The sequence below is a fragment of the Sorex araneus genome, chromosome 10 (genome assembly GCF_027595985.1).
Source record: "Sorex araneus isolate mSorAra2 chromosome 10, mSorAra2.pri, whole genome shotgun sequence".
In the NCBI taxonomy this organism is placed as follows: Eukaryota; Metazoa; Chordata; class Mammalia; order Eulipotyphla; family Soricidae; genus Sorex; species Sorex araneus.
The window spans coordinates 53,271,758-53,284,335 of record NC_073311.1 but is presented as its reverse complement, the minus strand read 5'-3'; the positions used below and the strand labels follow the sequence as shown (position 1 = coordinate 53,284,335).

Sequence of the window (12,578 nt, the reverse complement as noted above, 5' to 3'; positions counted from 1 at the left end):
CTCTGGCCTGTCGCACCTGATTTGACTCAGTCTTCTGATCCCATTTGCTAATTTGCGGGGGTTGGGGGGCAGGTCTGGGGTTGGTTAGGCCCTACTTGGCAGTGCTCAGGGCCTGTATGTGGTGTCAGGGACTCAAACCAGGGTTTCTGCCATGACTTGTGCCGTACCTCCTGTACAATCTTTCTGGAGCCAATTTGCCATTTTTTTTTCTTGGGAGGTTGTCTCAAATCTAATCAAAGTGAAACCCAAAGAATTAGGGAAATTTGTTTCTTTCTGCCCTAAAAATTGTGCATTGCTTATACCAACTTGAAGGACATGAAATATTTTATTCGCTAATGAGTTCAACAAAACTCAGGGGTCCGGGGCTGTAACTCAGTGTAGAGTATCTACTTGCCCGTGTGTGTGTGTTTGTGTGTGTGTGTGTCTGGGGCTGTAACTCAGTGTAGAGTATGTACTTGCCCGTGTGTGTGTCTGTGTGTGTGTGTGTCTGGGGCTGTAACTCAGTGTAGAGTATGTACTTGCCTGTGTGTGTGTGTGTGTGTGTGTGTGTGTGTGTGGCTGTAACTCAGTGTAAAGTATGTACTTGCCCCTGTGTGTGTGTGTGTGTGTGTGTGTGTGTGTGTGTGTAGTGGCAGGGGAGGGAAGGCGGGAGGTGGAGGGGGCGGTCCCTGGATCTGATCCTGGGCACTGCAGGGGAAAAAAAAAAGAAAGGAAGTAGCACCACTCACAGCCAGTTCTTTATTATTGTTCTACAGCGTCCAACATCTGCACAATTGTCCTGAAGCAAAGGAAGACCCTGAGGAGGAGGAGGAGGAGGAAGAGGAGGAGGAGGAGGAGGAAGGAGGAGGAAGATCATTCCTGAACTGTGAAGACAAAGACTCCTTGGACCTTAAAATGTGCCTCGGCGGGGCCGGGAGCCGGGCCTGCGCTGTCCTCCTGGTCTGTTTCCTGACCCTGAGGCCGGCCGGCGGCCGGCAGTGCCTCAGCCAGAGCCTGGAGGACGTGGTCATCGACATCCAGTCCTCGCTGGCCAGGGGCGTCAGGGGCAGCGAGCCCACGCACACCCCAGGCCCCCAGGAGTGCATCGCCTCCTGCTGTTCCACCAGAAACATCTCGGGTGAGTCACGGCTGGGGGTGCCCTCGCCCCTGTCCCCGGGCTTGCTTGGGACACTCGGAGGCTCCTTTCACATCAGTGCTCGTGGGTCGCTCCCAGCGAGTGCTCTGGGGAGCAGGGGGTGCCGGGAAGGAACCCAGGGCCTCGCACATGCAGAGTGAGCCGTTTCTCGGGCCCCACCCTACCCTGCTTGTCCTGGTGACCAGCACCCCACACCCTCCCCCGCACACACACACCGAGGCCACGCTCTTGAGTTGGGCCTCGTGCACATTCTGGTTTGACGCTGGCCGGGGTGGCCGTGGCAGTCACAGGGGCTCTCAGCAGGGGCCGCCCCACATTCGTCAGTGTGGGGTTTGCAGGGGGCGTGCGATACACACCTTAGCTGAAGTGCTCGCACACACGCACACACGAGACACACGTGGCTGTGGTGGGCTGGAGACCGTTGCTGCACTGGGGGTACCAGAAGGGCCAGGGGTGCACGAGAAGCATGTGGGAAGCCCCGGGGGTCTGACTCAGGGCCTCGCGCTTGCCTGCTGGATTCTCTCCTGAGTCTTTAGCCATTGTTTTTAAATATAAGAAGCTGGGGGGCTGGAGAGGGAGGCAGGGGGCGGGCTCTCCAGCCCATATGGCCCCCTGGAAACTGACAGGAGAAGTTCCTGAGCATCGCCAGATACAGCCGCCAAAACAAAAGTAAAATAATAAGGAGTTGGGATTGGTGTGGCTAAATAATTCCTATCGGTGACTCTCAATAGGATAAAAAAAAATTGGGGTGACAAAATTCACAGGGGAATGTTCCACACATATGCTCTCCTGTCCCCAGAGTGAAGTCAGAGTCACTGTGTGTTTGTGTGTGTGTGTGTGTGTGTGTGTGTCTGTCTGTCTGTCTGTCTGTCTGTCTGTGTGTCTGTGTGTTTGTGTGTCTGTGTATTACCAGGTGTCTGGGTAGAGGGGGGCAGAGAAGCGCCAGGGTAATTTACACTGGGCAAGTGTTTAGGATACTGGAACAAAATCTCCTTCCCTTGCTCGCCTGCCATCATATGGGGCACTGAAATATCAAGTGATTTTCTCCAGAGTTTTGTCTCTGAGGAAAATCAGCCTATGCGCTTGTCTTGGAGATGGAACCTGACAGGAAATCAGACGGCGCCAGGGCCTGAGGCTTATGCTTTGCCTGCCAGAACCACGCGTGTCCCCCAAAATAAAAGATTTCAAAGAATGGGAATTGCCGTTTGATTATGGGGAGGCGCTCAGGGCTTACTCCTGGTGCAGTGCTCAGGGACCACTCCTGGCAGTGCTCAGGAGACCATATGTGGTGCTGGGGATCAAGTCCGGGTTAGCTGTGTACAAGGCCAGGGATTTAACCTCTGTATTGTCACTCCAGCCCTAGAATTTGATTTTTTCATTATTGTTGTTTTGCGGCCAGAACAGTGATGCTCAGTGATGATCCCTGGCCTGTGCTTCAGGGATCACTCCTGGTGGTATCGGGGGACCATATGGGATGTCAGGGTTCGAGCCCCGTTGGCTGCATGCAAGGCAGGCACCCTCCCCACTGTGCTATCGCTCAGACCCTAACATTCGGTTCTGAAATGGCAGGTCCCCTTCCCCGCAGTGACGTAAGTCAGGTCAGCACGTGACAGGTGTCTGGGACGTAGCACAGTGGACTGAGGGGCAGGGGTGGAGTGTCATCTGGCGATGCGGGCGACATGGCTGCAGGCCTGAGCCGCGTCTCTGAGTATTCCAGATGCCGATGCTTTTGGGTGAAAGAAGACTAGTAAGGCCTGAGAGACAGGTTACGGCATTTCCCTACATCCGCAGGTTCAAACGCCCAGCATGGGTGTCACTGAGCACAGAGCCTGGAATAGACCCTGAGCACCTCCAAGCTATGAGAGAGAGAGAGAGAGAAACAGAGACAGACAGACAGACAGACACAGAGACACCGAGAGAGCGAGCCTTGTGAAGTAATTACCATTTTCTAGTCATGACCTGGCCCTCAGCCTCGAGCTGTAAAGCAAACACCTAGCCGTGGAGGACTCACGCCTTGTTGGGGGGGGCTGGGACGATCCATCCTCGCTCAGGCGAGGGGTCAGCCTCCCGTCAGCGCCTAGAGGAGGTAGCGGTGGGGGCTGGGGGTCTCGTTTCATTCCTGAGCCCGCCGTGCAGTGTGACCTCTGTGAAGGGCCAGAGAGAGAGCTCGGGGGTGCGTACGGAAAACCTGCTTCCATCCCTCGCACCCCACAGACCCTGAGCACCACCAGGAACGACCCCCGAGCACTCGGCTAAACGTAGTCTCTGAGCCCCCATGGACCACTGGGTGTGTCCCAACTGACACCCTCCCACCCCCATAAGACCCCCCCAAAGAGCAAGCCTCATCGCACTGCTTCAGCCTCAGCAAACAGGAGTCTCTCTGCAAGGACTCACCCGCACTGTCGTTAAACATCCCTCCTGGGGCCAGAGCCATAGTACAGCGGGGAGGGCATCTACCTCGCATGTGGCTGACCTGGGTTCGATCCTCAGCATTTCACATGGTCCCCTGAGCACTGGGCAAGCATCTAGGATGCTGGAACAAAAATTCCTTCCCGGGGCTGGAGCGATAGCACAGCGGAGAGGGCGTTTGCCTTGCACACGGCCGACCCGGGTTCGATTTCCAGCATCCCATATGGTCCCCTGAGCACCGCCAGGGGTAATTTCTGAGTGGTGCATCGCCAGGTGTGACCCAAAAAGAAAAAAAAAATTCCTTCCCGTGCTCTCCTGCCATCATATGGGGCACTGAAGTACCAAGTGATTTTTCTCCTGATTTTCGTCTCTGAGGAAAATCAGCCTCTGTGCTTGTCATGGAGATGAAACCCAACAGGAAGTCAGATGGTGCCAAGACCTGGGGATTCTGCTTCGCCAGAACCAGGCATGTCCCTCAAAATAAAAGATTTCAAAGAATGGAAATTAGCATTTGATTGTGGGGAGGCAGTAAGAGGCCTGGAGTAATTCCTGAGCGCAGAGCCAGGAGTAACCCCGAGCATCGCTAGGGATGGCCAAGAAGCAAAACCAGAACCAAGTAACCCCTCCCGCCCAGGTTACCTTCAGTCCAGTTTTTGAGCGCGTGACGTTTTTGATTGCCTCGTGTTCGTGTGACCAAACAGAAGGAGAGGAGATGGCTTGGCGGGCCCTGGGCCAGCGGAGGCCCTGCCCCGGGCACCAGGACCCGTGCCACCCTTTCTGGCCCCCGTTCTCTTTAGAAATTGCGTTTCAGGGTGACGCTTACAAAACCTCTCCTTGCAGGGGACAAAGCCTGTAACTTGATGATCTTCGACACTCGGAAAACCATCAACCAGCCCAACTGCTACCTGTTTTTCTGTCCCAGTGCGGACGCCTGTCCACTGAAACCGGCGAAGGGACTTCGGAGTTACAGGGTAATCGAAGGTAATGCAATCGCACCCCTTGACTTTTGTGATGGGGATAGAGGGGAAGGCGGGCTGGGGGGTCTCAGTGGAGCTCCCAGGGAGAGCAAATGTGATACGCCAGAAAAGCCCCATCAGGCCCGGGGTACTGGGATGGGTGTGACTGGGGGTGGAGCACACACCTCACTGTTTTCGGGGGTGCTGGGGGAGGAGGTTGATCTGGGCCACACCTAGCCGTGCTCAGGACTTACTCCCTGGCTCTGTACTCAGGGAGCACTGCTGGCAGGCTCGAGGGACCATATGTGGTGCCAGGGATCGAACCCGGGTTGGCTGCACACTGCATGCAAGGCAAGAGTCCTACCCGCTGAGCTATTGCTCCGGCCCCCACATGCCTTACTTCTGAGAGACCCCGGGTCCGATCCCCAGTACTGCCGACCACCTCACCCGCCCCGCCACTGCACACACATGTCAGGATTCTGTTGGGGGGGGGGGTCTTGGGCAGAGAGAGCCTGAAACTCAGGTCCCCCAGTAGGGAGACCCCAAATAAATTTACTGTATTAGGGACTGTAGGTTAAGGGATTAAGGTGCTTGCCCTGCGTGTGGCCAACCCCAGTTTGATCCCCAGCACCCCAGAGTAAGCCCTGAGCACTGCCAGGGCTGGCCCAACCTTTGCCCATGCACAGATGAATGAATGAAATGTCAAACTTTCCTTTTGCCATGAAAGACTTGAATGAGGGTATTTTGCTTTTGCCTTTCTAGTGGGGAGCGCCTGCGGGCCCTCCACGGAAAGGGTCTCGGTCCCTTTCCCTCTGCATCTGTTGCTGTGACTGAGTGACCCTCTTCCAGCTGGGCTGCTAGCTCTCACCTGAAGGTCCTACGGAATGCTGTGGCTCTGCAGGGGTCACAGTGCTGGGGGCAGGGGTGCCAAGGTGCAAGTTGACCTGATGCCCTGTCCCAAGCCATCCCAGACCCAGAAAAGCCTCTCAAGAGCAATGTAGCAAGACTGGGATAAGGGCCCAGGGTTCCAGGGTGACAGAGTGAGGGCGGGGAGAGGGAGAGAGGGGGGAAGAGAGTGAGAGAGGAGAAGAGAGGTAGAGGGGGAGAGAGAGAGGAAGGGAGAGAGAGGGAGGGAGGGAAGGAGAAAGAAGGGAGAGGGAGAGGGGTAGAGAGAGAGGAAGGAAGGGAGGGAAGAAGAGGGAGGGAGGGAGAGAGAAAGAGGGGAGAGGGAGAGGGGTAGAGAGAGAGGAAGGAAGGGAAGGAAGAAGAGGGAGGGAGAGAGAGAGGGGGAGAGGCAGAGAGAGGGAGGGATGGAGGGAGGGAGAGGGAGAGAAAGAAGGAGAGAGAGAACTGTTCATCCCTGAAACCCATACTAGAGAAACAGCCCCCAAACAAGAAGAAGCTATTGGGTGGAGCTGTTTATTGTATAATTAGTTTAAAAAGTGAAAAACCAGGGCCAGAGCCGATAGCACAGCAAGTAGGGCGTTTGCCTTGCACACGGCTGACCCAGGTGGGCTGGCCCAGGTTTAGTCCCCTCGAGGGTCCCTCGAGCCCACCAGGAGTGACCCCTGGGCAGAGAGCAGGGACTCAGGCCTGAGCACCACTGGGCGTGGCTCAAAAGCCAAACAAAAAGTGACAATCATGGGGCCAGGGAGATCACTCAGGGGGCCAGCGTGCGGGCATGGCAGGTGGGTGCCCAGGTCCGAGCTCTGGCGCCATACACCCTCCCTGGCATCGGTGGGTATGACCCAGCTGCCCCCCAGCACTGTGCCGAGCATCCTCCCCCACTCAAATGAAATGAGCGGTGATGGGGCTGGAGAGGCGGCAGAGGGTGAAGGGTGTTGCCGTTCATGTAGCTGGTCCTCGTTTGATCCCTGGCGCCACACAGAGTCCCCTGAGCACCATCAGGAGTGATCCCTGCATACAGAGACCGGAGTCAGCCCTGAGCCCTGCCGGGTAGGGCCCAGCGCCCTGCCCCCCCAAATAATATTTCTTTAAAAAACAGTGAAAAATATGAAGCAATATAAATGTCCAGTGAGTGGTTGGGAGGCAAAAATCAGATGGGTCCACCTAAGAGAACATACTGCAGAAATGGAAATATAAATTTGAGATGCAGAAACAGATTTAAACTTCAGGAGAAAAAAATCTCTCTTTTTTTCAGTGATGTGAGGAAACAATGTTAACTTTATGCTCCACAGGCAACGCCCATCAATGATGGCACATGGGTAGGCATTTGTAGTTGAATTTGTTTTGCAGTGAAAATTCTCTAGAATGTTATATCAACTCTTTATAATGGAGATACCTCTGCAGTGTTATTGCGTTTGTAATGCAAGTGTCAAAGGGTGATGGAGTCTGTCCAGTAAAAGTGAGAGAAAGCCGAAGTTGGCATCTGCCAGGACCTTTTCCTGAAGAAAATCAAGTGAGACTAGGATTAGGCAGTTCCTGAAGCAGCCAGCAGAGGGAGCCATCAGCTCAGAGCGCCGGGGACTTTATTGTGATCCATCCATCTGTCCTTGTATGTGACTGATGATTGATAACCCTATAAAAATAAGTCCCCCACCTCCTCTCTTCTATGACATCAAAAAGGTTATTGGTCCCATGGTTAGCTTCGAGGAATCTCCACTTCCTGTCACTGACTGATGAATATTTACAGACCAAAAGCATCCAAGAGGATATGCACACGTCATCCCATCAAATCATACGTCTCGGCATTACTTTTCTTGCTTGCTTCTTGCAACTTGGTGGTATGTCTCTCTACTGGGGACTGGAATAGGGGGATTCAGAAGTAGAGTAGGGGCGAGAGAAATAGTCCAGCAGGGGAGGGCGCTTGCCTTGCGTGCTGCTGACCTCGGTTGGATCCCCAGCATCTCATGCTCTCCCGAGCATCGGCAGGAGTAATTCCTGAGTGCAGAGCCAGGAGTGACCCCTGGCTCAGTGCCAGGTGCTCCAGGTATGACCCCTGCCCCCCTCTGCAAACAACAACAACAACAGTAAAGAGAGTACCTTAACTTGGGAGTCTGATTTTTAATTGAGTCAGTCCCTCTGCCTTTTACACATGAAGCCATTCTGAAGTGTAACTGCGAGAGGGCTTGCAGGCACAGGGCTGCCGTGCCCAGCCCCCTCTGAGGCTCCCTGCCTGTGACCCAGAGAAAGCACCTTGCCCCAATGACAAACAGCAGGGGTGGGGTAGAGACAGCAGGTGTGGCGAATTCCTGTCTGTTGTGGCACCTTTGCCAATGGAATCTTACCGGAAACAGACCCGTTGGGGATTGGAGCTGAAGCTCAGTGGTAGAATACACCTTGGCTGGTAGGAGGCCTGAATCGGCCCCTGTCCCTGACCCCTGCCACCAAACACAACGAGAACACAAGCTGGGTAGATGGATGAAGGGGCTGGAGTGGGCTGGGGTGCTGGCTTAGTGTGGGAGCGTGTGCTTGGCGTGCCCCATGTTTGATCCTGAGCACCACCAGGGATCGTGACCCCTGAGCACTGAGCTGGGAGTAACCTCTTAGCTGTAGGGGGGTAGCCTTGAAAGTGGGGACTAGGGTACACGCTTTACATGCAGGAGGCCTGCGTTCATTCCCCAGTATTTCAGAGGGTGACCCCTGAGCACTACTGGAGGGGACCCCTGAGTGTTGGCCAAGGGTGGTCCCTCAGCACGGCCAGGTATGGCCCAAAAATATAAAAGGAGAAAGAGCCAGAATTAGCCCCACTGCCGCCTCCTAAAGAAGAGAGCAAGCCGCCTCTTGCAGTGGCGATGCCGGCTTCACACAGGCTCAGAGCCTCGCCACGTCTTTCTTTGTAAAGGGGTACGTCCAGTCCTGTTCTTTCCATGTATTTGTTTTGGGGGGTCACACCTGGTGATGCTCAGGGCTTACTCGTGGCTCTGTGCTCAGGGATCACTCCTAGCGGGGCTCAGGGGGCCCTGTGGGGTACCCGGGATTGAAGCTGGGTAGGAAGTGCGCAAAGCAAGCACCCTACCCACTATATTATCCCTCTCGCTCCATTTTCTTTTTTCTGTTCGAGTTTTGGGGTCACACCAAGCAGTGCTCAGGGGCTATTCCTGACTCTGCTCAGGAGTGACCGCAGGTGCTGCACATACGTGGTGACGGATTCGAACCCAGGCCACGGCTGCTGCAGCTGCCTGCCAGGCAAGTGCTTCCTGTACTGGATGATCTCTCCAGCCTGAAGTCCTGTTCTTTAATTAAAAAAAAAAATTGAGGGGCTGGAGCAATAGCACAGCAGGGAGGGCGTTTGCCTTGCATGTGGCTGACCCGGGTTCGATTCCCAGCATCCCATATGATCCCCTGAGCACCTCCAGGAGTAATTCCTGAGTGCATGAGCCAGGAGTAACCCCTGTGCATCGCCAGGTGTGACCCAAAAAGCAAAAAAAAAAAAAAAAAAAATTGATTTTATCTAGAAATGTAGCCCTGCTTCATCTCCTGGATGCTGTTTGTGAGTGGAGCTTCTCCCCCAGCAAAAAACTCTGCTTCGGCGGTGTGGGGGAAACGGCACGCATTCTGTGAGGCTGGGGGGCTCGGGGCTGGAGGGCAGACTTGGGGCCAGGCCGACCCCTTTCTCCTCCTCAGCTCGCTCCTCCTCGCCGTGGCTCTTCTCCCGGCTCTCCAGCCTCTGGCGATCCACGTTGGCATCTGGGGGCAGGCGCCAGGCTCTGCCGATCCTGCATTTCCCCAACGTGTCTCTGTCCCAGTAGAACGTCCAGGATGACACGCAGGGACCAGCGCCCCCGACAGGCGTGTTTGTGCCTTTGCTCAGTTCTCCTTCTCTTCCCGTTGTGTCTGTAGAGCCTCTGTCTTCTCCGACCAGACCCGAGTTGTCCAGCCCCGGCCGGTGGGACCAGGCAGCCCCCTCCTCCTCGCCCCCGACCGCCAGGGGCTCCTCGAAGCCTGCCGATGTCCTCAGGGAAGATGTGTCATCTCAGACATCGGGGACGTCCGGTCACTTGGAGAAGCTGCTCCCTGGAGGCTCGGCCAGCCCGGGGGTCCTGGGATCGGAGGGGGAAGCCCATCCCCCAAGTTCACACTTTTCCCCAGAGCCAACAAAGGCGCTGCTGGAGCCTGAAAATGGAGCCGCGCTCTCCACGCCAGCGGCCACGGCCACCCGGAGGCCCCCCACCTCTGCCTCTCGGCCGCCGGCAGCTCCCGGGATACCTTCTGTGGCTCGGCCACAGGCGGCCACCGCAGCTGGACCCGTGACCACAGTCCCCACTCAGCCCCCGACAGGCCTCCCGGCCACCGTCTGGACAGGAGCTGTGACATCGGCCCCAGCACGCCCGACAATGACAGCAATGACGAGGGGGACAGGGACGAGGGGGACAGGGGCGACAGCCACCTCTCAGGCAACAACAGGCCTGCAGGGCGCCCCCCACGTGGTGCCCTTCCCGGAAACCTCCAGCCTGCCTTGGAACTCGGGTGCCACCCACGAGGCCGTGACACTCCCTCCGTCCCGTGTGGACTCTGCCCCTGCGAGCGAAACCTCCTCCGGGAAAGCCGGGCAGCGTCTGGGCGCTGCCTCCCTGGACCGTGGCCCCGGAGGGCGCTACAGCCTCCCGTTTGATAAGTGGCTTCTGGTGGGCAGCCTGGTTTTGGGGGTCCTCTTCCTGGCCATCGGCCTCGTGCTCATGGGGAGAAAGTTCGTAGAGTCCCTCCATAGGAAGCGCTACTCGAGACTGGACTATTTGATCAACGGGATCTACGTGGACATCTAGGCGGGTCCGGATGGCTCCGGCCTCGCTGAGCCCCTGGCACCCCGGCTAGGGTGCTAGAGCTGCCAATGGGCGCAGGAGCAGCCTTGGAAGCGTTTGGACGTCAGGCAAGGGTGTCCCGCCTGTGATGGTTTGCCACTTTCTTATTGTTCGGTTCCTGAGGAGGGGGGAGCAAGTGGGGAATTTGAATGATTCATCTCCAAATCTCTGCTGAGAGCAAAGCTCTCCCTGGACCAGTCAAGTAGAATTGCTGCTATGAACGGGAAACCTGCGACCCCGAAAGACGGTGCGCGCTTTCAGGCTCAGCCCGTTAACATTTCTGGTTCCAGAGAAAGTCCACTGTTTCCGACATGAGATTCCAATAGATCCACTTTCCCTTTTGTATGAATTCTGATCAAACCTATTCCAGATGTGTTTCCTTCCAATTAAATATTTGAATAAATCTTTTTTTTTTGTTAATATAATGTGCTTGTAAACGACATGTCGGGCTAGATAACTTCCCATTTTTCCTCACCAGCACAATGATGAAATGATGAAAATATGTATTCTCAGATAAATGACCCCCCACCCCGCACATTTCCTGTCCATGAGCAAAGAACTTCCTTGGGGGAGAATTCTAGAGAATAGTAAGCGTACGTGAATCAGTGATAAGCCCGTTCTGAAAAAGGGCCAAGTCTGCTTGGGGTCTTTTCTCATTAGCTCTTTAGAAGGGCGGAGAGGGGAAGTCATGTAGATATTTCCTAAACTTTAAGTTAAAAAATGCAACAGTGTTATTTTAAAATCCTCGTGTACACTTGCCCAATGGTCAATGTTAACTTTATTTTGGATACTATTACCAATAGTATATGGCACTTCAATATTTTATTAAACCAATAAGTTGCAGGGGCCTGAGATGCTATAGGAGGTGAGGTACTTGCCTTGCATGCGTTCAACTCCAGTTCAATCCCCGCACCATATATGGTGCCCGGAGCACAGCCAGGGGTCACTCTCGAGCATGGCTCCCTAAAGAACAATGACCAAACATGAGTGTGCTCTAACTTTTATGATTTAGATTTCCTGAGAAATTCTCTAAATGAGTTGCAGAGGGATGAGGAGGAACCCAGAGTGCTACTTGGATCTCCTCGGCACCAGCCTGCCCTAGACTTAAAGTTGAAGTCTGGGACTTTGTTTCCAGGACTTAAAAGGGAATTGGGGCACGCACTTGCAGACTACGAACACTGGAGGGCAGTAGCGGGCTAGCGAGTTTAGCAAGGACGTTGAACTAAAAGGAATCGAAAAGAAATTAAGGTTTTCCTTAATTAAGGTTTTTCTCTTTCCTCCTCGTCCTCTCTCCTGGGACACCCCCCATCCCACCCACACCCCCACCCCATCCACCTCCCGCACTTTATGCTGGACTCATAAAGCTCCTTACGAGGAAATCTGGGTGATTGAGAATATCACTCTTCATATATTTTCCTACTTAGCAGCAGGAGACGAATCTCCACGGGGTTTACATAAGCTCCAAGAAGGTTGAGTAAATAAAACCTCGATTCAATTGAATTTAACAAGTACTTATTGAATATCCACGTGGAGGCCAGAATCAGATTAGTAACCAAGTGCCCTGGAATTTTAAGATTTCGCCTCATTGCTTGCGGCTTTTGGGGGGTGGATAGAAGCCTGGTGCAGGGTGGCCAGAAGCAGCACATCTACCTGTCACTGGGACCCTGGGGATGGAGGTGGAGGCAGAAGCAGGTGTCTGCCTGGGGCTGGGCAGTAGTGCGGCTGGGCCCACCAGTGAGAGACACTCCTGCCTCAGCTCCCCTGCCCCCAGGGGTTGCAGGGAGGAGGTGATGCCAGAATGAGCTTTCATGGGAACCCGACCAAGTGAACTGACTCAGCGTGAGATACAAAGTTACATAGTTAGGGGCTGGAGCCATAGCACATTGGGGAGGGCGTTTGCCTTGCACGCAGCCGACCCTGTTCGATTCCCAGCATCCCATAGGGTCCCCTGAGCACCCCCAGGGGTGATTCCTGAGTGCAGAGCCAGGAGTAACCCCTGTGCATCGCCAGGTGTGACCCAAAAAGCAAAAAAACAAACAAAAAAAAAACAGTTACAAAGTACAAAGTTATTCATCATTTAAGTTTCGGTCCTACAGTGTTCTGACACCCATCCCTCCACCTATCTCCCCGGCTTCCCTCCGGCCCCCAAGCCTTCCTTTATGGCAAACTTTTTTCTCTTTTCTCTTTTCCTTTCCATCACTGGTTTGCGATAGTGTTACTGATGGGTTATCATGCATATCACTTTACCTCCTTCCAGCACCCAGTTCTTGTCCAGAGTGGTCACTTGCTGTTACTGTTGTTACCTTGGTCCCTTCT

At 54.6% G+C, this 12,578-nt stretch overlaps 1 protein-coding gene across 1 annotated transcript; it reads left to right on the top strand.

Moving 5' to 3' along the window:
• The first annotated feature begins 870 nt into the window (after positions 1-870).
• Positions 871-11,460, top strand: MANSC1 (MANSC domain containing 1). Its single transcript, XM_004611380.2, has 3 exons — positions 871-1,117; positions 4,385-4,525; positions 9,304-11,460. The coding sequence occupies exons 1-3, from the start codon at positions 895-897 to the stop codon at positions 10,224-10,226; spliced, it is 1,287 nt and encodes a 428-aa protein (XP_004611437.2). The 5' UTR covers positions 871-894; the 3' UTR covers positions 10,227-11,460.
• Positions 11,461-12,578: the final 1,118 nt, after the last annotated feature.